Source organism: Hemibagrus wyckioides, linkage group LG04 (assembly GCF_019097595.1).
Source record: "Hemibagrus wyckioides isolate EC202008001 linkage group LG04, SWU_Hwy_1.0, whole genome shotgun sequence".
NCBI classification, from domain to species: Eukaryota; Metazoa; Chordata; class Actinopteri; order Siluriformes; family Bagridae; genus Hemibagrus; species Hemibagrus wyckioides.
The window spans coordinates 17,594,101-17,620,994 of NC_080713.1; the positions used below are offsets into that span (position 1 = coordinate 17,594,101).

The 26,894-nt window shown below is 42.0% G+C and overlaps 1 protein-coding gene across 1 annotated transcript; it reads right to left on the bottom strand.

Annotated features, from left to right (window-relative positions):
- Positions 1-1,126: 1,126 nt before the first annotated feature.
- On the bottom strand, positions 1,127-25,244 carry smad6b (SMAD family member 6b). The gene is made up of 4 exons (XM_058388095.1): positions 23,650-25,244; positions 19,279-19,335; positions 18,314-18,391; positions 1,127-1,935 (listed from the first exon to the last, which is right to left on the bottom strand). Exons 1-4 carry the CDS (start codon positions 24,431-24,433, stop codon positions 1,388-1,390), a joined length of 1,467 nt encoding a protein of 488 aa, XP_058244078.1. The 5' UTR covers positions 24,434-25,244; the 3' UTR covers positions 1,127-1,387.
- Between the last annotated feature and the right edge of the window lie 1,650 nt (positions 25,245-26,894).

Below are 26,894 nucleotides of genomic sequence, written 5' to 3' on the forward strand. Positions count from 1 at the left end.
CTGAAATAGTCTAGATCTTTATCAATAATTAGGCACTAGAATTACACAATGTATTGTTGCCCCTACAACTTATATTAGCATTGTCTGAGTGTTTTATCTATAAGCTGAAATTTTTTATCCTCCAAAAGCAAATGCATTCAATTCAATGCAATACGATCCCAGTAAGATCTGAACACTTGCCAGTTAAGTCCATGGCTACAAATATCCAGGTCTCTGGTCAAAGGTTTGGTTAATATTTTTGTTTTGTCTGCAGCACTAATAGTGAGTTAAGTGTAAAAGAAAATCTCTTGACTGCCAGTGTAAAGATGTTGAATGGCTACCATTTGACATAGCATGAGGTAAAAAGAAAAAAAAGAAAAAAATGCTTTCTTAAGCTCTGGTTTACTTGAAACCACTTGCAATGTTAATCATTTCTCCATTCTCAGAGGGTATAGAAACTTCCATATTCGAACCAATTCTATTTCAGTTCTTCCATGAGGCTGACAGAGAATGTGTGTGTGTGTGTGAGAGAGAGAGTTATAATGCTGACTTGATAAGAATTCCTGTTTTCCCTCATGGAGATGCTAAAGAGCTTACTTCAAAAGAAGCGATATACAATAGTTACCATTCCAGTGACAGTGGTCAGCACTAGAGTACGCAAACACTCTCTCTTGTCCTCACTAGTATTCACAAGGACCACAAAGCAGCTATTGGTGAGTAAAACAAGCCATCCTACAGGGGATACTTTCACACTGGCTCCTTTTATTTGCTAGACTCTTTGGTGCCTGTGGCAGTGCCTGAGGGCCACTCCACCCGCTGTACACACCTTCTGAAGTATATTCACACAGGTAGTACATTGCACACGTCCACTAAAGGCACTATAGTATAGTGATGGTGATGTAAATGAAAATTGCTGCCATTCATTTAGGAAAGAAGTGAGCAGTTCCAGACAAATATTATGCGAATACTTTATTATCAATGTGTGAACGGTGTTAGCTTTTTGTCTGGATATTAGTAATATGTAAAAACTATACACCAAAACCAGGTTTATCTAATTTTGCTGTATAATTTTTCAAAATGGTATTGAAAAATTCTTTATATCTTTATAGATATTTTTAATATATATATATATATATATATATATATATATATATATATATATATAAGCCAAAGTGCATTTCTGTTTTTTCCACTTGTCCATGTACACATTGCACCATACATAAATAATTACATTGTAAAAATGACTCCAGTATTTACAAGTATAATATATATTTCATATAATATATAAAACTTTATATTAAATCTAAGTAGATGATATTTGGGATAGTTTGTGGGGTGTGTCCAGTCTCTGGGTGCATCTTTTGGCTCTGAGTCTGTGACTGGCTCTCCATGTCTATTTGTTTGTGTGTTATCTATGGTTGTTGAGGAGGATTTCGAGCCAGCAGGGGCAGGAGGTGATGAACTGGCGCGAATAGCACGGTCCCCAGCCCTTGGCAAAGCTGATGCGCACGCTGTTGGGGTCGTATGGGCCGTCCGGTAACGCAGGCTCAGCCTCGTGACGCAGCAGCAGCCGAGCCGAACGCTCGTAGTCAAACACCTTAATAGAGTATCCGGGCATGACCTTGCGTACGAGGAGGCCACGGCCTCCCGGTGCCTCCAGCGTAGGTGAGTTAACGAAGATGGGGTGCTGGCTACGATTGTAAGCCCACACACCGTCCGGCTCTTTGCTGAGCAGCAGGCCATAACCGATTTTGCTGCGTGTCCGCTGGGCAGTGCCACCACGGTGCTCGCCGCCCAGCTGGCCCAGGCACAGGCCCGTGCCCTGAGGTAGGTCATAGAAAATGCTCACTGAGGGCTCATACACTGGGTAGAGGCGACCCACTCGTGTCCGGTGCTCCCAGTATGCCACACTGCACCAGTGGCTCTGCTTAGGGGCGTCCGGCGACAAGCTGGCATCTGTCAGAAAGACAAAAAAAGGAGGGTTACATATCAAACATTATAATTATTATTATTATTATCCATTTTCATTCATAAAATACATAAAAACTCCATGCACACAGAGCGTATTATTATTATTATGATTAACATGTTAGGAAGTAGGTCATTTATGCAGAATGATAAATATTGAAATCTCTGTGTTTTTCTGCATCCATGCCCCACTAGCTGTATGTACTTTTTTGCACTGCCTCAAGGGGGCATCAATCTTAGGTATCAGATTTGATTAGACACAAGACTATATCTGACTACTGTCTATGAAAGACCTTGGCCTTATTATATCTTGAACCAATGAAATCATGATAATTGGATAATAACCAAGAAAAAATATCTCAGCTATCTCACCCTTCAAACTGTTTGCAAACTATTCATATATTAACAGATCTTTTCCCTGTTGTGATTGAATGTCTAGTTGTGAAATACCTGCAGAGAGCTTTAAAAAAAATGAGAAAGAGACCCAGAACTGTAAATCTCTGTAAATCAGCTCGCTAATTCACTTTTCATGGCGGAGGAGTCTGTGGACTGTGTTCAGTGCCAAAGCCCTCTGCTTTCACATTGAGTTACAAGTCCCTGGACACACACACACACTTCCATATTCCATGAAACTGCACACAGTTTGTGGACATTTCTGCGTCTCGTAGATTCTTCTTCAGCAGTTGTGAATTCTAAGCTCATATCCAGTCTCTCCCTCCCCCACAACTCATCTCTGTTTTTCTGTCTCTCTTCTCTCCTGTCTCATTCTGGTGGGTGGCTGAAGGTGGTTAGCATAGCAGAGGATGGGGGATGGAGGTCCCTTCCTTCTCTCTCTCTCCCTCCCTCCTTGCTCCTGCTGTGGGCCGAGGGAATGGCATTCAGCTCCCTGACGACTTAGCCCAAGCTCGCGACCCCCTGACCCCCAGGCTTCGCCCTATCAGCTCCCATTAACTTGCATGGCGAGTGATGCCATTATTTTGCTTCAGAGAGTCTTTTGGCAGAGCGGATTTAAAGGGCCCGCTCTACGGCCCCATTCATTTCTTGGCTACGCTCTGGCCCTAACAAATGACCAGCCTATTACGCACAGCCATACAGCAAACACAGAACGCAGCAACAGTAACACACACATGTATTAAATATAAAGCACACATTCTGGGCTCAGTTTAATCTCCTGCTCTAATCTGGAGAATTCCGTCGCTGTGCAGTAGATATATGCTGTCTTTCTCTCCCTCTCTCTCTCTCTCTCTCTCTCTCACACACACACACACACGTTCTCAGAGTACATGAAAATGGCCCCTTTTCACTGGGCCCCTGAACGTTACCATTAGTGAATTCCTCAGATCCTGCACAAGCCTGCAAGGTATCTTTACAGCCTTCTGTCTGCTATCATTTGAGAGGCTTTGAACATAAGCGCTGCTTTACGAGCAGTCTACACACTGCACACAACACACGTTTCAGCTTAGCATAAGCAAAATACAAAGGCTTTAGAGGAGCCGTGATACACGCGAATACACCTCTTCCATTAAATCTACAAGTCAAAGATGTAAAAAAAAAAAAACATCTAAATAATATTTCTTCTTAAAACTATACCACAGAGATTGAGCTGTATTTTATTCAAAATGTTTTGATGTTAGAATTGTAATGTGGTTCTTTATTATAAATGATAATTTAGCATTTTGAAATTTAGAGCAATATTAAAATATTCACTAAATATTTTATGAGAAGGAAAACCGGAACGATTGCAATATTTGTGCATATTAACAGTATTTCATAACGGGAAGTGCTTTGAATGCAAACGATGGAGCTTATAACGCTGTGCCAAAAGAAATATTAAATAATTAGCTTGTCTCATTATTTAGACAAGCGAGAGAGAGAGAGAGAGGGAGAGGGAGAGAGAGAGAGAGAGAGAGAGAGAGAGTTAGAGTTGTAAGGAACAAAGGTTAATAATGGATTTAATGTTTAGCTCAAGCGGTGTAAAAAATATCACAGGAGGCCAGGACTTTTCCTAATTGTATCGTGTGTGTATGTGTATGAGTGCACTGCTGTTCTATGCACGTTAAGTATGTGAGAGTTGAAGGGAATTATTTCAGGCAGTGTTTTTGTTTTGGAGGGAAGTGTGTGTGTGTTGGCTGTGCCGCTCTGTGATTATGTCAGCATGGAGAGAGCGAGAGAGAGAGAGAGAGAGAGAGAGAGAGAGAGTAAATCTTCCTGGAATAGGAAAAGTTATTAGAATCTCCTTAATAAAACACATCTCTCTCTCTCTCTCTCTCTCATTTACATTCTCCTTCATCCAAAACACACACAGTCCTGTTTGGAAATAATCAGTAGAGCCTCTGTGGTCTCTGTGTCACTTAGTTACATTCTCTCTCCCTGTCTTTTTCAGTATTCATCAATTTGCCACCATTTTGTCACACCTCATAAAGCAGTGTCTTGAAGAAGACACATTCAGATTCAGGATTCAGTTAAGCTGAGGTCATGTTGGGCTGTTAAATGTATCTCAGCATGCTGGCACATAACAAAGAGGATGCAGATCTCCTGTCCGGTTTCTGCCCAGAGATCTCCAGCAGTAAGGCAAGCTGTTCTCCTTTAGTCATATAGATGCCGAGAAAACTCCAAGAAAACCTGAAGAAGGGTATATAGTTCAAGGCATTTCTGATTCTTTTTAGAAACTTGGACTGAAGTGGAAGACAGTGCTTGTGGTAATTAAAAACATTTGAGATTCCATTTCTTTGCATGTAAGATATACAATCATGTTCCTTGCCATAGACACACACACGCACACACACACACATGCAGGGAAAGAGCTGGAAGCAATTACACCACTTTGCATCTGTTTAACCTCGCCACCTTGGAACAGCTCCGTTTACCCATTAGGAAAGTAGCGGTCATTATTATCACCATTATATTCTCAGAACTGTCTCCTCTCAGCATCAGTCTCCTGAAAGACACACGTTGTCAGCAGCCGGCAGAGAGGCCGCATCCTCAGACAATCTGAATTTGGAATTCGATAATGGAAATCATTTTACTAAGAAAAGCTGACCTTCAGAAAAACAGGAAAAAAAGACTTGAAACAAATCACGCTCTTTATACTGTATATAAATGCAAGCTGGTAATCATTTGTTAAAGTGTTCTGCAACGCTGCTCTGCAAAACTGAATGACATTAAAGCCAAGGGCTTTTAGGATGATTTAATGGTAAACTGCACACTCAAACAGTGGATCAAGGGTGTTAACAGTGCAGAGTAAATAATACAGTTCGGTCAACAACACGAGAGATTTTTAGACTTCGAAAATAAAAATGGAGAATGACGCTAGTTACTTTCAAAGCTATCTGGAAAGCAGGCTTTTCTTTCTGTCCAGCCTTTTTGTTTTTGCTTCATTGTTCAAACTACTTCAAAAAGTAAAGTGCACACACAAACATGCGTGCACGCACAACTGCACAAAGGCGTTCCCTTTGAATGTCTACACTTGCACATAATGCCCTGTTAAAACTACCAGTGCAATCACTTGGGTAAACAAATGCATTTCATGGCTCTTTTCTCATCCCGTGCTTTGCAGGGCAAAGAGCGAGATTTGTTCCCCCAACAAGCAAAGTGCTCCATGGAAACCACTCCAGACCTATACAGCTGCTTCAACTCTTTTATACACTCATTGAGAAGTGCGGAGTATCAAAGCAGGGTCATGCCACTTCCTCAGACGCCACGGTTCATAATAACCTGACAAACTGTACATGAATCATCCTGTAAGCACTCCAGGTCAGCCTAAAGGTGTCGTAATACTTGAGACATGACTCTGGGTGAGAATATAGTCTCTACATACTGCAGATACATGTTCTCAATTCCACTGTGAATAGATGTGGAATGTAAAAAAAAAATGATGACATTAGTGGCATGTTAGTTATACTGGTTCTAACTCTAATCCTCAATTTTACTGATGCACCTGAGACTTTGCATGCAGTGGGACAATATGAAATGAAGCTAAAAAGGATGCAGACAAAAGGTAGGAGTCCCCCCCCCCCAATCTGGGAGTAATTACTACTAAGTACAACTAAGTACACAAAAAGGTCTTGAGAGTTTCAATGGCAATCCTCTCTTATTATCCAGTAATTCTTTTAAAAGCACCATACAGGGAAGAAAAGAAAAAGAAGAAGAAGAAGATGATGAAGAAGAAGAAAAAGAAGGAGAAGAGCCCTGGGCTAAACTCAAACTTTTTCTCATCCAGGGAGAGAAAAAAGAGCAGACAGAAGAAGAGTAGTTTGGTTTAGAGAGCCTGTCGTCTCTTCCCGCCGAACTGCAGACCCACATTGCTCTCTTTTTCATCCCTCTCTAATCCAGGGAATTCTGAAAAGATGAACTCATTCCTCTGCTGCTCAGAAAGAGAGAGGGGAGGGGAGAGAGAGAGAGAGAGAGAGAGAGAGACAGGGAAAGAAAGGGTTGTTGGAGTCTCTTATCCTGTGCCAAGGATTAGATTCCCCTCCAGCTATTAGACTGTACCACTAGGCTGACAGGCAGAGGGGGAGACAGCCTCAGAAGTGCATTTCTATGTGTGTGTACAAGAGAAAGAGATGAAAAAAGGGGCAAAAGCGAATAGAATAAGAATGAGGAACAGACAGAGTGCAGTTTATGATGGACAGCATTCATTTTCAGACGCCACTGCAGACTGACTGGAGACTTCTTCTTCTTCCTACTCTGGCTGTATGTTGGATAAGGGTGGGAGGTACTGGGGTACGGGGTTTGCTCCGAGTGGGGAAAAAACTACCCCAAACAATCCTAAGCCTCTCCACCAACCCTCCCTTTCCAGCTATGTGGTATGGCTCTGATGTTTTTAGACTCACTATCGCTACAAAGCAACTTACAACTGGCTAAGGCTACATTTAGGCTGGCGTCTGTGCTATCTCTGCCATCAAAGACTACTCTATCAGCCAGACGCACTAACCGGTCCTGCGCCCTCACTCAGATAGATTTCTGTTTTTTTTGTTCTCTCTCTTTTTTTTTTCCTTTTTCCCTCTCCGTCGCTCTCATTCTTCCTCTCTCGCGGCATTCTCTCGCAAGTCTGAGTGAGCTCAGGCCAGAGAAAAAAAGGCCAACGCAACAGAAGCTCACAAAGAGCTCCACACTAACACCAGTCACCCACTTATTCAGATAGGGTTGCGCTAATATAATGCCTAACCCATGAACATAATCAAGAACAAGAACAGGGAATCTCTTGAGGATATGACTGTATTACTCAACCAGTGCATCACCCCGCTGTAATCCTTCCTAAAAGACTCTGTGGCGTTAACGATGGACCTGAATACACGGCCAGATGACCGCAAGATTCACACCTCAGCCACATGTAAAGCTCAGAACTTGGCTGCTGTCATGCAGAGAGCTGTGCTGCGGCCATCGTGTGTTCACACTTCGACACACAGGGCAACTGAGCGCACCAAAACTAGCGAGTCAGCTCCTCTGGAAGGGCTGAGTGTGTACAATGTAGAGGTGCGAATGAATGTAGTAAATCTTTCATATAACACATTTATATGACGCGATTTATAACACGCGACAATTCAAACCACAGTATTTGTGTAATGCCTCTGGAAATCTGCTAAGCCAATGTTTTAGAGAAAAAAAAGAGTATACAAATTGAAAATCAGAGAAAGCTATTTGTAAATTGTTTCGACAAACCAGTCAAAACTAGTTCAAATGTTCCAACCGTTTCTCAAGACCAAAAAACTGAAAAACAACCGCAGCTTCAGTCTCGGAATATGGGAGGTTATAAGAAAAACACCAAGACATATCAAATAGATGTGATTTATATGGTTATGATACAGTAAATTGCCCATAACATTCCACCCCTTTTACCTCTATTGCATCTCAGACTGAGAAGAGGCTAGTACACAGCTTTCTTGTTTTGGTTTGTAATAAATGAGTCAAACCAACATGAAATCAGATCAGATTTAGCATACTTTTTTTTTTTTTTGCTAAATTTCCAAAAGAGTTAGGAACAATAATGCATAGCAAATAGAGGATTGATTGGATGTTAGGCTTTTAAAGTCAGACTAGAAAGAGACAAGTCATGAAGCTCTATTTTTACTGTTCTCATTTGTGGGCCTATACTACAACTGGAAACTGAGACGCAATGGACAACCCATGTCATGGAGGAACCCATGAGCAGTTTTCTCAAATCAGCCATTATGTATTTGCTGGTTTGAGAAATTGGGAAGATCGAACTCCTAAATTTTTCTTATTAGCTTATTACAAGTGTGAACACAGGGTCAGGGAGCACAGATGGATTTCACTCTGAAGAAAACATCCAAAACGTGAACAGGAAATCCGGCTGTATTTAAATTTCTTGTAATTAAATGTTAAAATGATTGACTTGCTGAGAAACAAGGTAAAATCTTCATTTGCTATTTTTCTTTGCCATGCAGGGAGCTCACTGTAAGTCCGCTTCATGTTAGACTTTTCCTATGAGCATCTTCCACAGGTGTGTGTCAGAGCGGTGAGAAGCACCGTATGAGTGCAGTGAGAACTGTACTGCCATACAATCCAAACATATCTGATGTGTTAGCAGGCAATGAGCTCTGACAGCTGAATATAACAGTGCAGATTTGCTTTCAGGCCAGTGTAAAACTGAGTCCATTTAAAATGAAAGCTGTGTATTTGGATATGATGCGTCTGTGAGGTGATAGACACACACTTGGCAGGGTGGATGCCTGACTATTGATCAACTGACTGGATTGCATAAGCGCCGGGAAAATGGGTTCTGTCAGGACGCCGCCATTCGAGTACTCCGTTTCAATTACAACAACTCAGGGACACACAGTTTTGGGCAGCCAGAGCGACAGCATTAAAGCATAATGAAAATGTGGAAGGCAGCATTTCTGATCATTCACAAGTTATCAGGCATGTCAACAAGGCGATGCCAGAGGGGAACAAATCGAATAATGCCCTTCTATCACACTATACACACAATCTACATTTAAACTAAAAGCATGCATTAGACAACATTGTCAGCCCTGTGAGGATAACCAGATCTCTTCCCTGTTCATAAATAGCCTGTGTACAAATGAGTTCAGAAAGGCCTCAGTAAAGGGCACTGAATGGCAGCACAAACTCTCTATTGAGCACTGTAATTACATTTGGAGAGCAAACCAGGCTCTGGACCGAGAGATGATGCGCTGGCTGCTGTGGCCCAGAAGGCCTCTGTTTTCCCCACATCCTGCAATGTTAACTGGTCGAAATGGCATTGAGGGAATAACATCACTACGGTATGTTTCATTACACATCTAATGAGATCAGAATGTGTGAGCAAAAAAAAAGAATATAGAGACAAATTACAATAGGGGAAAAGTAGCTCTGGTAAGGTAGCATGGATTGGATTCACTTGTCCTTTTATAGCAAAGGGTCACTGACTGACTGAGAAACTTTATCCTATGATGAAATATTTCTATCCTGATAAAAGGGCTCTCTTCCAAGATGACAATTTTCCCTGTCAACGAGGCATGAAGGTTCACTGAATGGTTTGATGAGTATGAAAATGATGCAAATTACATGTTACTACGTTTAGAGTCACCAGATGCTGTATGATCGAAACACAGATTCGAGGGAATGTCTTCTGGAAGAACAGAGTTTATAGACTCTGTATCAAAGCTGTACTTGTTGTAAAGACACTTTGATGCTGTTTTTTTTTCTTTGTGTCCTGTCTATAGATTGATCACTGCCTCTCTGTCTCATTCAACACATGATTTATGAATGATCCCTACATGTCCCTCCAGAAAGAAAACAGTGCTCTGTGAAGAACACCTCTGATGATGGATCCTATTTAGTCCAACTGAATAATAGTCCCACATTCTCGAGCACCAAACAAACAAGTCTCCTCATCGGCTATGAGGCTCTGGAAAAATCGAAAGCTACACATGTGCCAATATGAGTTAGGCTGACGGGTCTGAGCTGCTTTCAAACCTTTTGATTACAGCACCCGTTTTTAGGACAGGGGGCTACATCATCTTTGCTTGGCTCGAGCAGTGGAAAAGAGTGTATGAAAGTGGGAACAACCACAACAGGAAATTCAAATCCAATTCCGTGGCAAATATATGCGCTCTGCTCGGATTACACGTTAGCAAATCACAAGCCAAGCAAATAGGCAAAAGCATATGAAGACATTAAAACTCCAAGCTTGCTTTCTCTAATACACACATAGTCTCTCTCTCTCTCTCTCAGTAGGGAGCGAGTGTGGAGAAGGTGGGCTGCGTGGGCCCCTTCGTTTAATCCTCACTGAACATTCTGCAGCCACAGAAGAATGTGCACTTTTTTTTTTAGTTTTAAAAATACTGCCCATCACCGGTCCCGGAACAACTGTCAAAGTTCCTGTGAAGACCAAGGGAGCAAAAATATTCATTTATTTTAGTCATCTAATCACTCTGAAGGTTTACACAACAACCCTTCTCCTGCAGACCAATTTAGAATTGCCAGTCCCGAAAAAAAAATGTCCAGGAGACAAAATGCAGAGAAAACACAACGTCAGCATCCACAACTGCCACCTCTTTCCGTCCGCTCCCCTGAGCCTGGGCCAGCGGGTACTTTCAGAGCGGCCAGCACTCAAACGCAGCATTGTTCAGCGTCTCTGCAGCCTTGAGAGGAGGCTGGCTAAAATACTAAACCAACAGTTGGACATTCCATACATTTTTAATGGCATGGCTGGGTCTTTATTTGTTGTCCTAACCCCGTGGCCTGGCCTGGATGAATGGCTCTATTGGAGGAGTGCGGGAGCGCTGCGAGAAGGAGGGAGTGCAGAGAGACAAGCATCGCCAACCTTCCCACAGCATGCTGGAGGATTAGCTCACTGGCACTGCTGCGCATAGGAGGAAATCTCCTGGTGAAAACGATAACCTGTGCAAATGGGCCGTATTTTCAAATTGCGGGACGTGAGTGGGCCGAGCGCAGCTGTCCGAAAAGCAAAGGCGCTCGTGTGTATTAGGGAATGCATATACACACATTAGCAGCTGTGCAAAGAACGTTTGCTGTTGATACCAATTCTAATGGGTCACGTTGGATGTTATACTTACGTAAGGCTTATTTCAAGGTTAGGCAGGCAAAACAATGACGTCAGGCAGAAACGCCACGCTGAAATGGTCCCGTAATGAACAGCCACATCAGTTAGGTGAGGTTCTGCCTGGCTCCTGATAGTGTTGCCATGCGCAGTAAATAAATACAGCATGTGGCAGCACCGTTTCTGTTTACTTTTAACTGATCTGGAAGCCTATTATTTCCACACTGCACACTAGATTAGCTGTGGCCTATCAGTCACGTAAAGGCCAGGGTATTTGACCAGGATGAATGACTGATGAACATTTACGCTTCAGCCCTGAAACAGCGTGAAGATGCCTGACTATGATGCATGACTACTTGCAATCTTCAAAAACGCTAGCGTGAATAATGTTGCAGACGGGCTTCAAGGCTACACACATTGCACTGTTGTGCTGTTATAGAAATATGCAAGTCAAAAAAGAAGAAGAAGAAGACGAAAAAAAAGGTCCAAACAATTTGTGTCTCACTTCCAATGTCTTTTGCTCACTCCCCTTCGTCTCTTTCTCGCGCTTTGTAAATGCTTCACATCTTGAAATCCTTATAACACTCAAACAACCTGGAGAGCAAACAAAAGATTCTAATCTAATATCCACAAGATCTCATTCCAATCCCACATCCAGGGGTCAAGCGGAGTACACAACTACACACACACACAAACACACACACACACACAAAATATACACCCAGAAAAACATACACATTGTGATTACAAACAAATGCTTAAGTAGAAGACAAGATTCGATAATCAATTATATTACTCTATACTATACACTGACATGACAAAAAACCTGAAATAAATAAATAAATAAAATAAAATAAAACAAAATAACATAAATAAATAAATCTGCTAAAAAATATCCTGACATGATCTGAGTGAAACTACAGGAGCTTGCTAGTGTTACTGTATTACATTAGAGTGAGCCCATACAGCTGTCTTCTAATGACTGATAACTCTGCGTGTGTGTTAGTGTGTGTGTATTTTTCAGCTTTACGTGCCTTATGTAAGGGGAAGAGGAAATCAGTCTCTCCGGACCGGAACACACACTCGAGGAGAGCCCATGGCCTCAGTGACAGCACAGTTCTGTTTGGCTATTTGTGTGTTTGCAAAAGACAAAAACATGTTTACTCAGGAAGTCCACTGTCACACACTCCGTATGCAAAACTCCAAACAAACCATGTCACGAAAGGTCTGTTAATGAGCGCTAATGTACATATGATCATACACGCACGCACAGTATAGCACACACATACACACTTATTCTTTAACACATCACCTCCAGGCCACTGGCCTTCTCTTCAACATTCCTGAGCCTCCCCCTACCGTCAAAGGGGCGATTGAGCGGGGCCCTAAGCCCCGGCGCTACAAAACCCAGGCAAGCTTTTTAAAACAGGATGTTTGGCCGAGGCCTCCTTCCCCTCAAATAAACAATCCGCAGAACCTGATTTTCTGGAGGCAGGGTGGAAGTACTCGAGTCACATTATTTCCACATCCCGTATCCTGGAGCTCTCAAGGCCCTGGGGGAGTGCGGCCAGGCTCGGGGGCTGCGGTGGAAACCTGAGGCCTCATGCCAGGCAGAAAGGAGAAGGAGAGAGAGAGAAAGACGGAGACAGAGAAAGAGGGGCAGCAGCTCACCAGGACCAACCAAGGTAGAGCAAAAGGGGGTCTGGTGTTGCCCAAGTGGCCCTTCAGACCAATCCTATGACCTATTTGTTCCTCAGGAGCTCGTGGTTGCACAGTTGCATGTGAATATGAACTGTTGTAGAAAGGACATTATTTACATTTACATTTACAGTCCAGTGTCACTCAAATAAGCATCGGCTCCCTTCTGAGCCTGGTTCCTCTCAAGGTTTCTTCCTCACATCATCTCAGGGAGGTTTTCCTCACCGCCATCACCTCAGGCTTGCCCATTAGGGATAAAAGTTAGGGATAAATTGTAACTTAACTTTAAACTTTAAAAAAAATGTATTCCATGTTTCTATACTTCTACAAAGCTGCTTTGTGACAATGTCCATTGTTAAAACTGTTATACAAATAAACTGAATTGTGAAGATCTTGCATGAGCAGGTGATAGGAGTGATGTCCTACACAGGCCGGCGTAACTAGTGGAAAATGTGGCAACATCTCACAAGATGCAGCGCTGTGGTGTAAATAACACACAGTACATCACGGTGTGGTGTAAACAATCCAGTCAAATGACAAACGAATGATGGTAAATCCATTCAACGGACAAAAGCCAGCCTTTTCCACAACAGACATGGAATCAAAGGCTCCTAACATGGCCATCTCCTCTAGCTGAAGTCTGTCAAAACAAAGCATGCGCAATAAAAAAAAAGAATTTTAAATAATTTGTGGCTATTTCTATCCACTGAATAATGCAAATGACGTCAATTTGTAGGGAAAACACACACGCGCATACACACACAAACACTCTCTCTCCTGTACAAGATCTATGCATGCAATCTAATCAGTGCTACATCCGTACAGTGTTGTGTGTTTTGATTATTGTTTAAATGTGCCATGCATTTCCTCTCTGTCTTTCAAACAGACACACACATATACACACACACACGCACAGCTCAAGGGTAAGCTGAACTTCAGAGGTGGTTCAGACTGACCTACACACACAGGCACGTGAGTTTATACAGCCTGTGCATCAGAGATGATCAACAGAAAACAACACAGTGTGTGTGTGTGTGTGTGTGTGTGCACAACTGCATGTTTGTGTCTGTTGGCCTATCAATCTGGAACAGAAAACCGCTACTTATATCAGGCAAAAACACAAGCCTAGCAGTAACTCAAACTGCTTTGCTGTGGCACTCAGATGAACACACTATTACAACATGAGGCACACGGTTAAATATCAGGCTGTGTTTAAACATCGCTCACCCACACACATATTTGCCATGGTGGCATTAGGCTAGTAGCTAGAAGCTCAAGCAAGAGAAGCCCTGTTAAATAATACAAGAAAACTGAATCTATGACACTGAATCTCAATCTCTCCACCTCCAGTCCCTGGCTTTTTGGATCTGGGATCAGAGAATGCAAAACAGATCCCAGATCACAGCTAATTTGATTACAAAAAAGTCAGGGTTGAACTATTCAGACATATCCCTACCTCAGAGAGAGAGAGAGAGAGAGAGAGAGAAAGAGAAAGAGAGAAAGTGAGAGAGATATGCATAAGTTTTTCAGCTTTTGTTCTTTCCCAGTGATAAGACAATCCTGTCGAGCCACAAAGAGACGACTAATGCATAGTAAGGAGATCTGGACAATACTAACATGTAAAAACAAAAAAACAACAAAAAAAAACAGCTTACTTCCTATTCACTTAGTTGATGCACACAATGGTGGTGTAACACCATACAAAAGTCTACTAGTACAGATGTACACTTGTAAACAGTTTGGATTAGCTTCCTTTTTGACATCTGGCAGCTAAACTCTGTGCACTGTGCTTGTTAAGGGAGCTTGTGATGGCTTGTGACGTCAATGGCTATGCCGTGGCTGCAGTGATCACTGCAGGCCATCTTCCTTGGACACTCAAACCTCCACACCTGGTCTGTTTATCACTGTTTTATAAGGTAATTCCACACAAATGCAAAATACTCTGCATGGCTTGTATTCATAGACTTGCAAATGATCCAAAGGCCTGAAAGGTTCAGGGAGCAGCAGGAACATTGGCAGAGAAGAGGCAACAACTTCACGCTGTTACTGATCCGGAGGTCTGAACGTGTGAAACACATAGATCACAAAAAACCCAACTTTTGAGGGGAAACACGGAGACTCATGCACACAGTTGTACAGGAAGCAATGAGAAAAAACATCAAAGGGCATCATTCTAATGTCCACACGACCATAAGTGGGGAGTGAGGAAACAGGTGTTCTGCATGACTACCCAGTCGAGGATTTGGCACACACTCACTCACACACACACACAGATACAGATATACCACAGCAGGACCATATGTTCAGTGGCCACGCTATGAAAAATGAAGACTTAATAACTGCTCACTGATGTAGACTAAACACAAGCTGACAAACACACGCTTTCTGCACCAAGATGTCACTGGTCACATTTAGGTATAGAAAAACAGATGTCACAGGCGCACAAATCCAGAGAGGAACCAACAAATACAAATGAAAGCCGTTGTGAGAGCCAAACAGTAGCACACTTGTATCATACATAACAATCAGACACAGAATAACCACCAGCGTTTCCCTTCATGCATAACAACATTTTGTAGTTTCACTGCTGAGTTGAAGAACACTGGATTGAAAAATGAAACAACAGCAACACTAAAATTCGGGATACAAGCATAATGTCAAAGACTTCCATAAACTAAAGTATTTGCCAACAGGACCTCAGACAGCATACTACAAGTCATTTGCAAATCTTCTGCTAAGCTTTAAGAATATCAAGGCTAGCATCCATTTAGCTAAATTGTACCAAAAGTATTACAGGTAGATGACATGCCCTTTAAAAAAGAGTAGTAAATGATAATAGCTATAGCACAGGCACCAAGATTCCTTTATGGATTCAAATAAAAATGTTCATTGTCTAATTCCAGACAACACTTTTACTACATCTGAGAATTCCTCTGCAAATCAAACAATACTAGAGGTATGCGAATGCACGTATTTTCACAATCGATTAGTCAAGGGGTTGTGTGAACAACTCGTCAATTAATCAGTCTAAAGGAAGCCCTGTGGCTCGGGGTCATGTCCAGCTAACACTGTTCTGACGTCTTTCTTAGGGAAGTGTTGACGCAGTACACGGACCTTGAATAACTATCACAGCCAGCTCTCTTCATCAACTAAATAAATAACTATAACCTTTTACTGCCCCTAAAACACAACTGTTACAGAAAACAACTGATATAATTATTTCAAATAACTGGACTGTTGTTTACAGCACATCATACTGTACAGTAAATGCTTTAAAAGTGACTTGTTTTATTTCACCTTTATTAATTTCATAATAAATAGCCGAAATTTAGGAACGATGATTTGCTACCATTTTGCTCAAATTCACCAACCTCAGTCTTTTTATATTACTAATTATAACAAGCAAGCCATTTTCACTAGTGACATATTAGAAACATTTAGAAGTATTAGAGGGGGAAAAAAATCAAACGCTCTAATAGACTAATAGGCTGTTAGACAAGTATTCATTCAATTATTTTTCCATCCACACTACCACCATCAGACAGAGAAACCTCTCAGCAGATGCGGATGAATCCCAAGCAAAGTACATGAGATGCAAACCCAGAGGCTATATTCCAGAAAAAAACCCAAATGTAAATCCCGTATACAGCAATTGTTTTTCAAACAGGCTTCAATCCTCTAGTTTTTGACATTCAAACAAAACACCCCCCCAAAAAAAGTTAAATATCACATCTCCTACCTATCCAGTTCAGACATGCTTCACAATGATTGTCAAACAGCGAGGGATAAGTGTTAGGAGCAGGTATTACAGTAGCCCATGGGCTACAATCTGCAGCAGGCTGTTACCCCTACAAAACACACAATCTGCCCCCAGGCCCCACTTTTAAGAGCTTTACTAGTTCCTGCGTGTGGGTGGGGGACCACACGGTCGAGTGCTGCTCATTGATCTCCACTCTCTGCATGCCAGAAGGGTGGGGTGTTGGAGACGGATGTGGAGGTGTGCTTATAAGTGCTTGGGGGGAGGAGAAGGTTTCTCCTCTTCTCTTGAGTGCTGAGGGAATTCTTCAGCACTGACTTATTGAGGAAGTTTTGTGCAAGAGCAACATAATAAGTTACACAAAGCAGACATAATAGCAGAGTGAAGGAGAAAATGACCTCAGTGCTAGGCTGTGATACATTTAAACATGATTTAAGCATAAGAAGTGCAAAAAAAAATGCCGACATGGATCAGGAGAAGTTTTTTCTCATAAGGGAAAAATCCACCTCTGTTCGGTGGAGCAAAAAGGCTGTATATATGCACACTGCAGTAACGTGGAGGACTGCAAAGGCTCACACAGCTCTGCGCCGCATGACATACAGTCAACCAGAATCAGAGTTAGTGTTTGAAGCAGCGTTTTTGTTGACACAGGGAGTGTCGCCAAGGCCGAGCAGTAGTGGTGATGGGATATGGTGAATGTGAAGTGCGAGCCTTCATCTGGCCAAGCGCTCCATTCACATGTGCTGTTTGAATATAAGCAATGCTATTCCCAGCCTGGGAAAGAAACGAGGTGAGGTCTTAGTGTCTCCCTCCGCTGTGGCTATGATCCTACGCATGCACAATATGCTTCCAGTTTTATGAGACAGGCATGTTGAGTTCATGCCATGAGAGGGGAGTGTTTCATCTCAAATCGGCAGACAGGACAGGGCTGGTTCTCCTCTTTTCTCTTAGTGTGGCCCTGTTCACAGGAGCAGAAACCTGTCCAAACCCCCTTCCCACTTTCAGTATGCCTGGATAGAGCTGTAACTGTGTGAGCGTGTGTGTGTGTAGGGGGTCAAACGTGCTATTTGAATGTGAGCATGCCTGCTGTGAATTTGTGTGTGCCGTAGCCGATGTGCGTGTGTATGTGTGTGAGAGAGAGAGAGCTAGTGTGTGTCCCAGCTAGCTTGGATCTTATTACAATTTGATCCCACTCAAATATTTCTGAAAGAAAAACAGGAGGGGAGGCCAGCTCTGTGGCCAGCCAGCACGGCCCACTGCGCCTCGGACGGCCTTACAATGAGAGCTTTATCTGCGGCGCGCTCTCCCTACTCCTAATGCCCTTTAATGAGGAGGAGTAAAGCACAACATAAAAACCAAATTACCTGCAAAGTTTGCACATTTAGCTCGACTGAATGGGAACTCGTAGTTTCAAACACCAACCCCACCCCCCAACTAAAACAAAACCACTTTCAACCTCCATCTATATCTTTACCACATCTGCATATAACCATTGGAATAAAACAGCATAAAGCATTTAAAGCATAAAGTTCCAGATGCATCCACTTCAATTCACTGACTCATTTGCCTTGACTGATTTCAAAACGAATTGTTCAGAGCAAGTATTATATAAAGTATGTGTAATAAAACAATGACTTATATGCTGATTCATTTCACAAACTATTCCTTCAAGCAGTGTAAAAAAAAGTCACATAGCTTTTGTTTGAACAGTGACATCACGTCGTGCAACGTGAAAAATAGCACGGATATCTGAACACACATACAGCATAGGCCGTGCTAAGTATGTCAAATGCAAAGCATCAACACATTGGCACAAACGTTCTCATTTAAACAAGGGCATATTTATCCAAAGCCTGCACATTCCAAACGTAACCTGGACTCACCTGAGAATTCCCCTTGGGTGATGTTTGGTGGGCTGACAGCCTCCATTTCAGTGTAAGACAGTGTGGAATCTGACAGATCTGAGAGGACAGGACAACATTAGCATGTAAACTCTTGTTTAGGTCTTTCTGTTTACCAGCACTCCATTTAAATTACACATTCAAATTAATTCCCACTCTATCTTATCACATTTGCTGCATAACATCATGTCAGAGCTTTGCGTAGATTATGTGTACGATAGTGACCAGGAGGCTGTGAGGTGTCTAATAAAGTAGACATGACCAACAAAAATGACCAAACACAGCAACAGCCAGCCCTCTTTTAAAATGGCACCAATCCCCAAGAGCTCATTGTGGTAGTGGGGGATATCCCAGCCTAAACCCCAACCCTGAGCCAGGCTCCGCTGGTTCTCACCACACAGCCAGGCTTGAGCCCAGGCTGTCCGCCTCCACACTGGCATGTTGGAAATGGGCCTGTCGGATGCTGGCTGCAGCCACTGCTCACTCTCACAGTTACCGCCACAGATTCCTGGCCACTGTGTCTAATTGCCATCATTAAAATTCTTCACATTGTTGAACTCTTGCTTCCTCTCCATCCCTCTCTATAGCCAGGGATTCAACTAACAGGTGACAACTGGTGGTGTCACCGCAAAGTGCAGGTTATTTTATATATATGTATATATATATATATATATATATATATATATATATATATATATATATATATATATATATATATATATATATATATATATATATATATATACACATATATATATATATATACACACACACATTTTTAGGTGTATTAAAATTTATGCGTGGGTCTTCTGTAGCCTTGTTTGCTACTAAGAGACTAAGCTTATTGCAATTATTAAATATACAATTGAAGACACTACAATTATTACAAATGAAAAATGATGACAGATTTTCAGGTATGTGTGTGGACAGTGTGTTTGGGCACTTACCCAGTGGCTTGTGTTCGTCACTAGGGGAAAGCCTTGAGTAAGGAGGAGGAGGCGACTCTGCAGAAGAACAGAACAGAATTACGACACGGAACCACAGACAGGTCTTATCCTACAATTACTAAAGCGTTTATTATGCATTGCATGAATATGGCAGAAAAAGCCCTGATTAAGTGTGCACTGTGCATGCTCTAATTTCTCTTGGAGTAACACTTCAGCAAGCAAAGAATTTATATATATTTTAAATGGTACCAGTTTGCAGTTATACATTTAAAAAGAGGAAAATATCACTTTTGATTAATAATGTTTAGATCAAAATGTATTTAATGCAACAAATATTTCCTAGACTTGGAGGTGTTTGCAATCACCTTTTATACCCTAAAATAAATCTGCAGACGGAAACACTAAACATATCCATCCCACAATGTATGAAGGGGTGACGAGTAGTGTAAACCGAGCAGTTATTGTTTATTTTCTTTTACTGAAGGCGCCACTTTATTTGACTAAGCAGGCCATGCACCTTTTGAGCTATTCGATATCTAAAAGTAATAAAAAATTATCCTTTTTAATAGAAATTGCTTTAATTGTTTAAATGACCTCATAAGACAGTTTACAGCAGAGTTGTCAAGGTAAATTGTTTTCCTTCGATCACTTTGGCTTTCTATTTTTTTCCATTCTAATCCCCATACATATTTGAGCTATGTCCAAATATAAATCATTTTTATACAAAGCCCAGAGGTTCACAGGAGTGCCAAGCACAAAGCATAGAAAAAAGTGACAAGATAGTACATGGCTGAAGTATTTTTGTTTCATCATATGTTAGTCAATAATAAACCCTACATCTAAGTCAATAATATACCCTACATCTTGTCTTGTTTTTATTTCTCATTACAAGTGATTTATTTAAGCTAGCTGGAGCCTTTGCTAATTGATCTATATTCTATCCCAATACTACATTTATAATTCATAAAGTATTTTTTAGTAAGCTCATAAATAAAAATACAGATCAGTACATTTCTATGTTGATGGAGTGATACCATCAAGGCATCATCTTTTGTAACCATGCTATGTATCTTTTACCTGGGAACCTGCATGTGGTGTAGCCTTGAAATAACTTTTAAACCAGATCTTTAACTCTTCCTAATAGTACACCAGGTGGAAATCTTATCAGGCATTTTCAATCAGCACAAACAAATGAAATATTTATTGCAGCATGTCTGTTAAAAGATTAGTCAGGACACTGTTGGGTTACTGTGTATAGAGTATTGTGAGCCTGCTGGTGATCAGGGTGATGGAAATGGGGAGGGCTGTGAGACCCCCGCTGGGCAAACAATTCACACCTCTCCACAATAACACTGGTAGAGAGATAAAGCAGACTGCACAACTAAACCTTTTTTTTTTAGAGTAAAACACTGTTATACAACCGCCACAAAAACATTTAAACATACAGTAGGCTAGATTGAAAAAGGTCCAATTGCACATCTTAAGTCATTTTGATTGTACACTATATTCATGTTTTCAGGTAAATGATACATTCTAAAGGTATGACACTCCAGTCAGTCAGGGTATGCTACCACCCCAGGGACAAGAAAAAGTAACTTTTTATGTTAATGTATCTATTTGCTAATAATAGCTTGTTTCACATTTACGTCTTCATTCATTTCCAAAATGAGCTTTATCTTGTCATTCCTCAAGTTATACGCCACCAATATCCAAGCCATAAGTGGTTTATTCTGTATATCTGGAACTGGATCAAAATATACTGGAACATTGTTTGGAAAGTGGATTGGACTGCATGATTTAATTATTCCGATATCACCACAAGCAGATGAAGGGCTTCTGAAAGAAAACCAGTAAATGCCTTAAACCACACCAGGCGACATAACAGGCCTACTGCAATCTCAGCGTCTAAATTCGCCATATTCACGGGCCGTTTGGCGTTCCATAGAAAAGTTTGTGCGCACGTGACCTCGCCTAGAGGGAGAAGAAGGGGGGCGAGGAGCATAATAGCGTCTGTCTCTTTAAGAGCGGCGGCGGTAATTGCCAGGATCCTAAACTCAGTCACTCACATACACACAGCTAGTCAGTCTGGCGCCAGCAGTATGCAAACTGTATATTATCACCACTCCTTCGCCTAAATAGCATGAGGGGGACCTTCTTAGGCAAAAAGGGCTTTTAAAACGCAACTTGAAACTGATCTCATTTCAAAAGGGATAATGCCTAACTAAATAAAAGAAAAAAGAAAAGGGGTTTTGTGCGCGCGCATCTGCGTTCCGTTCAGTATAGACTTGCTTCTGCTTACATGTTGCGATTTTATCATAAGCCAATTAAACTGTAACGGGTTTGTTGGTTTGTTTTTAGACCTAGGGAATGTTAAAGTCAAACTGTTGTTCATGTGAGATACATTGGGATTAAATTTGAGGAGAAGGGTACTCGGTAGAACTTGGCCAGGTTGTGTTTAAGCGTCGTGTGTGAAGTTTGTGAGAGGAGAGGCCTCGGTTCAATCATGAAAGAAACCCCGGCTTTATCGGGACATGCATGAACACGCAGGAGCTATGTCAATGTGGAAAAAAAAATCAGCAGGGGTCTTCTCACCTCCACACCAAAGAAATGGTGATTAGTGATCTGAAACACGGTTTGGTTTGTACAAATGAGTGAAGGCAGTGTTTGTGCTGGGTCGTAAAAACAATGGCGACTATAATGTGGGGCGTAGGGCCTTTCCATATTGCGTGGTCAGGATATTAGAAGTCCATCATCCTGTAAGCAATAAATACTCGAAAAACACAGTGACATCATACTCATTGGTTACTGCTATTAATCAAGGACCTTTAAATCTTGATGTTTTTAAGAGCAATGTGAAAGAAATGTCCTGGTAGGAATTCTCATATTGTGTGCTGTAGAAAATAAGTTGTACGGCAGCTATATCCATCAGATTGATGGGAATTCATGAACATTTATTTAATATACACTGGCTTTTCATTTATCATGGTATGAATAAGCTACAAGAGCAAATCAGGTAGTCAGGTACAGTCAAAGGCATGGTCTAGAAAGTGGTATAAACACCAGAATGCACAATCTTAATGGCCTTTTGAAAACCAGTGCTGTTCAGTTTGTTGTGTGTGTTGGCTTAGTGCTTCTTTGTTTCTCAAAACAGGGTAGTTTTAGCCTTCAGCAGATATTTACACAAAGGTTCATTCCCTTCTGCATTTTAGCCTTAGAATTAGCTTGTGCTGTATACGCCACATGTTTGCCAATAACAAGTGACAGAAGTCATCATCGTGCTTGTTGACGTTAATCCTTAATATCAGTGAGTTAAAAAAAATGCAGGTCAGTGTAGTTAATTAGTTAACACAGTCAATTGGAATGCATATGTAGGCCATTTTATCCCCTTTTTGCAGGGGTCAGGAGAAAGAGGTTAATTAGTTAGTAGGCCATTTGGCTGCTGGAATGACTTAGATGTTAAGAGGCCACATGTAATGGAAGGAGTTCAGTTGAGTATGTAGAAATGCAGCCACGTAGAGAACATAAATTGAGTGGAAAATCGTTCTGAATGCATACAGTTTTGTTTAAGACTTCAAGGCTTTCTTTCTCTGTGTCATAAACAGGCTTTCCATGCTGACTGGCAGGAGTGTATGCCAGTTTAGTTTAAACCTGGGAACCATTTTAATCTTATTGAGGCCTGCACCAGAGCACAATTTATCAGCAGCATCTATAACATGTATATCAGACTGTCACACCCATTAGAAAAGTTAAAACCCTTAAGAGTTCTGTGGTTTTCCCTCTTAGGAAATGCTTCGAGGTACTAGGTAGAATTCTACACCAGATTGTTTCCCTTTCAGAAAACATCCCAAGTATATGAAGCAAAGAACCCTTAATTATCCAATGAACCTTTAAGGAACCTTAGAAGAATTGTTTTTGAAGAGTCCAGCACATGGTAAAAATCCAGCACTTAATGGCATGCAAAGCTGGAGGAAAGCATATAAGGCTTGTCTCAGGAGTTGCACACACGCTCTGAGTAGCAGGCCACAGCGATTTTTAACCTTAGAAAAGCTTGTGTTTTTCTGTAATCAACACATGCTACAGAACATGTAATGTACAAATTAAACACAAACATGTAAATAGCCTACAAGACCGCACACAGTACATTTATTTAGGGATTTTGTTTTAATGTCTTTTTGTCAAAATATGAGCCAGGGTCGTGCAGACAACATCATAATTGAATTTAAACGCACTAAAACATTTTAGACAGCGGAGTCGCATCATTTTTAAGTTAAGCTTTAAATTGGGCTTGTGCCCGTGCGCTTTGTGCAGAGACCAGCGTGTTCCTATATCTACTGTCATAAGCATCCTCAGGGCGAGCGCAGGTGTGCTTACCTGGCCCACACAGGCGGCTGTAATGATAGGGGTTGCAGCAGACTAGCGGTCCTTCGCGCCCGCCGAAACTCTTGCACTCGTAGAGCGCTTTGAGCTGCGCCGTGTGCTGCAGGTCGGTCCATCGGTACAGCTTACACACGAGAAGCTGCGGCGGAGCCGCGTGAGCGCCCAGGCGCAGCTCTCCCCGAGCCACCATCACACATTCGCTCGGCACTCCACCTCGGGACTCCACAGCTTCCAGCAGCGCATCCAGCGTCTTCTCCTTCAGCCGTTTGAGTAACGAGTACGTGGCGGCCTTTAGCTCCTGCTCTGCCAAGGAGCGCCGTTTTGCCTCAGGACTCTCCACCGAGGAGCTACCGGGACTCCTAGGCGCCCACTGACACGAACTCGGGTCCTTTGCGCGAGCCACAGTCGCCGCTTCCGAGCTTCCGGGTCCGGAAGAATCCCGGTCCTTGAACAAGCAGCACGTCACCGTCCTGCTGTCGATGTCCTGCGCCGACCTGGGGCTTCCCCGCTCCGGAACACACACCACGGCGCCGCCGCGTTGATCCAAAGTCACCCCCCAGCCGGCGCTGGAACACACTCCCCCACCGAGCTCCGCACCGGCCGAGCCGCTCGGGGTCATCGCTCCGAACTCGGTTTTGCCGATTTTTTTCGGATGTTCGCCCACATCGTCCCGACAGCAGTCTCCGCTCTTGCCATTGCCGTCACCCTCCTCGTTATCTGGAACCAAACGGCTTCTCCAGAGTCGCCGCACGAGACCTGAGTGTTTCGTCCTGAACATACGACAATTTAAAAATCTGATTGGAAGTTTTGTTTTTTAATTCTGTTCCAATCGCAGGGTTTCACAACTGTTTATCAGCTTGTGCAACATTAAGGTTGGCCGAGCGCTGTGCAGCGCGCGGACAGCAGAGCACCGTGGGTCGGTAACAAAACCACAACATGGGGTTTAAAGGCACGTTATTAGGTAGCATTAAATTATACAAAGCGTAAATTAAATGCAATGCTACACTGAAAATACAATGCATTCAAAAGCGAATGCCGTCAGTCGTGCGAGACACGCACATGTAAAACGCAACTACTTGAGTTCATCTGTTTAATGCACTAGTTCATGTTCTTAGAGAATAAGTATACATCGCGCGTAATTTACGCTGACCAGAGAGAGAGAAAAAAAGCGACCCGCAGCTAGAATCACAAACTAATAAAAAGCTATTGTAATTATGGAAAAAATTAACTTAAGCGAACGTTCTTAAGCGTTTCGGACTTTGAAACCAATTCTGACCCACTCTACGGCCACATGAATGAAGCTCCTCGGCGATTTAATTCCATAGAGAAAATTCCCTGTCGGAACTCGCGATCCCGGCTGATTTCCTCACTGTTCCAGCACACTCCGGTTGAGTCATCCAAAAATATCCGTTGTTTGAGGAGGCCAGAAATGCAACAATCCTCGACTAAGGTGTGCTCCTGATTCCGTGTTCAGACCTGGTCAAACACTGCAGCTCACAGCTCTCGCTTTCTTCGTTTCTCTGCTTTTCTTTTTTTTCTCCCCCCTCACACACACACATACACACACACACACACGCACGCACGGGGCCCCTGAGGAGAGCGGTGGAGCCATTGGCTGACTACCATCATGTGCTAGTCTAGACACTTTGGCGGCTCTGAGCTGCACTGATTGTTGCGCAAACAAGGTTTCAAGTTTCTTAACTCTTAAAGGCGCACCGTCCGCTCTGTGCTTCAACTTAACGCTGTGGGACACAGTCTGCTCTTTACTCCGAGCATTCGAGATAACAAGTTTAAAAGCAAATATGATGTTTTACATACATTTATGGGTAACTGAATGTAACAGTGAGCTTGTCTTAAAGAACGACCACATAAAAGTCTATAGCATCTCATATATTCTCATGTATATATATATATATATATATATATATATATATATATATATATAAAATAGGACGTCATTTGGCAAGGATGATGGCTTTGACATGATGTTACACAGTCACATGCATACAGCTGTTCAATAAAAAGAAACAAGAAAGAGAATAAAACTGGCATCTATGTTGGAGATCAAGTTATATCATTAATTACAGTAAAGAAGTCTTGTAACTATTTCCCCATTGGTGCTGAATGACAGGAGAAGAGTGTTTTTGTTGGACTCTTGCCACAGTGCTCTACCCAGCCGAGTTATGTAAAGAGTTAAAGGTTCTCACTGGAGTCTGCCAGGCGAGGCCACGCCCCCTCTCTGTTAACTTACTCAAAGAAGCAAAAGTTCGGCGTGAGGCGCCGCTGATTGGCTCTCCCGGCTTTACGACTCTCCTCCCAGATACACTGATTGGTTGAGGAGGGGAAAAAACAGAAGCTCTGTTCTTACAATTGACAGTGAATGAAATAAATTCCCCATTTGCCGGCAGTTTGCCAAAAAAGCGGTGCACAACATCTGACACGCGTATTCGGCAAGAAGCTATGTAAATACGGTCTCAGCACTAGCTGTGTTGACAGTCTTATTTATTAAGGGAACACAATATGAAATGGAGAGGTGAAGGATAGGAGTAGGATAAGTAGCCACTAGGAATAAAAAAAAATTATTCCTATTAGATGCATGATCATAATTTGTACTGTATTTTGTACCGCACTGTTCTGACAACCTAATGCTCACTGCACTACCAAATAGCCTTAATTAAAAGTCATGTTGTTGGAAAACACCCCACAAGGAATTAATTTAAAAGCAATCATTACACACATTCACTCAAACACATCCGGCTGGATCAGTCAGAGTGGTGTTTGCCAGTGTGTGAGGTGGAATTAGGTTTATGTGCCAGGTTAATGGAGGTTAGAGTGAGAAGGATTGAGACAATGAAGCTCCTGCCTACTCTGTGTTTTAAGCACCTGTTGCATGATGCACAGCCTTTTCTAACTCAAACACAAATCAGGATAAGAAAAGAAAAAATATTACAATATTGTACTTAATTCTCCCCTTGTAAATAAAGACAAAAAAAATCATACTACTACTCATTTTCATATAATACTGATAAGTAACAGTTTAACTTATAGTTTTTTTTTTGTTTTTTTTTTACTTCCACTTCACTGAAACCTTGTAATCATGGACCCTATCGTCTTGATGACCTGTCTGAAACAAAGACTATCTGAGGTCCTCATGGCTAGTGCACTGAATTTATAGCTCATGTTCCATAAGTTTTTGTCTATAGGAAGCACCCACTTCTGATTCGAAGAATGTTTTGAAG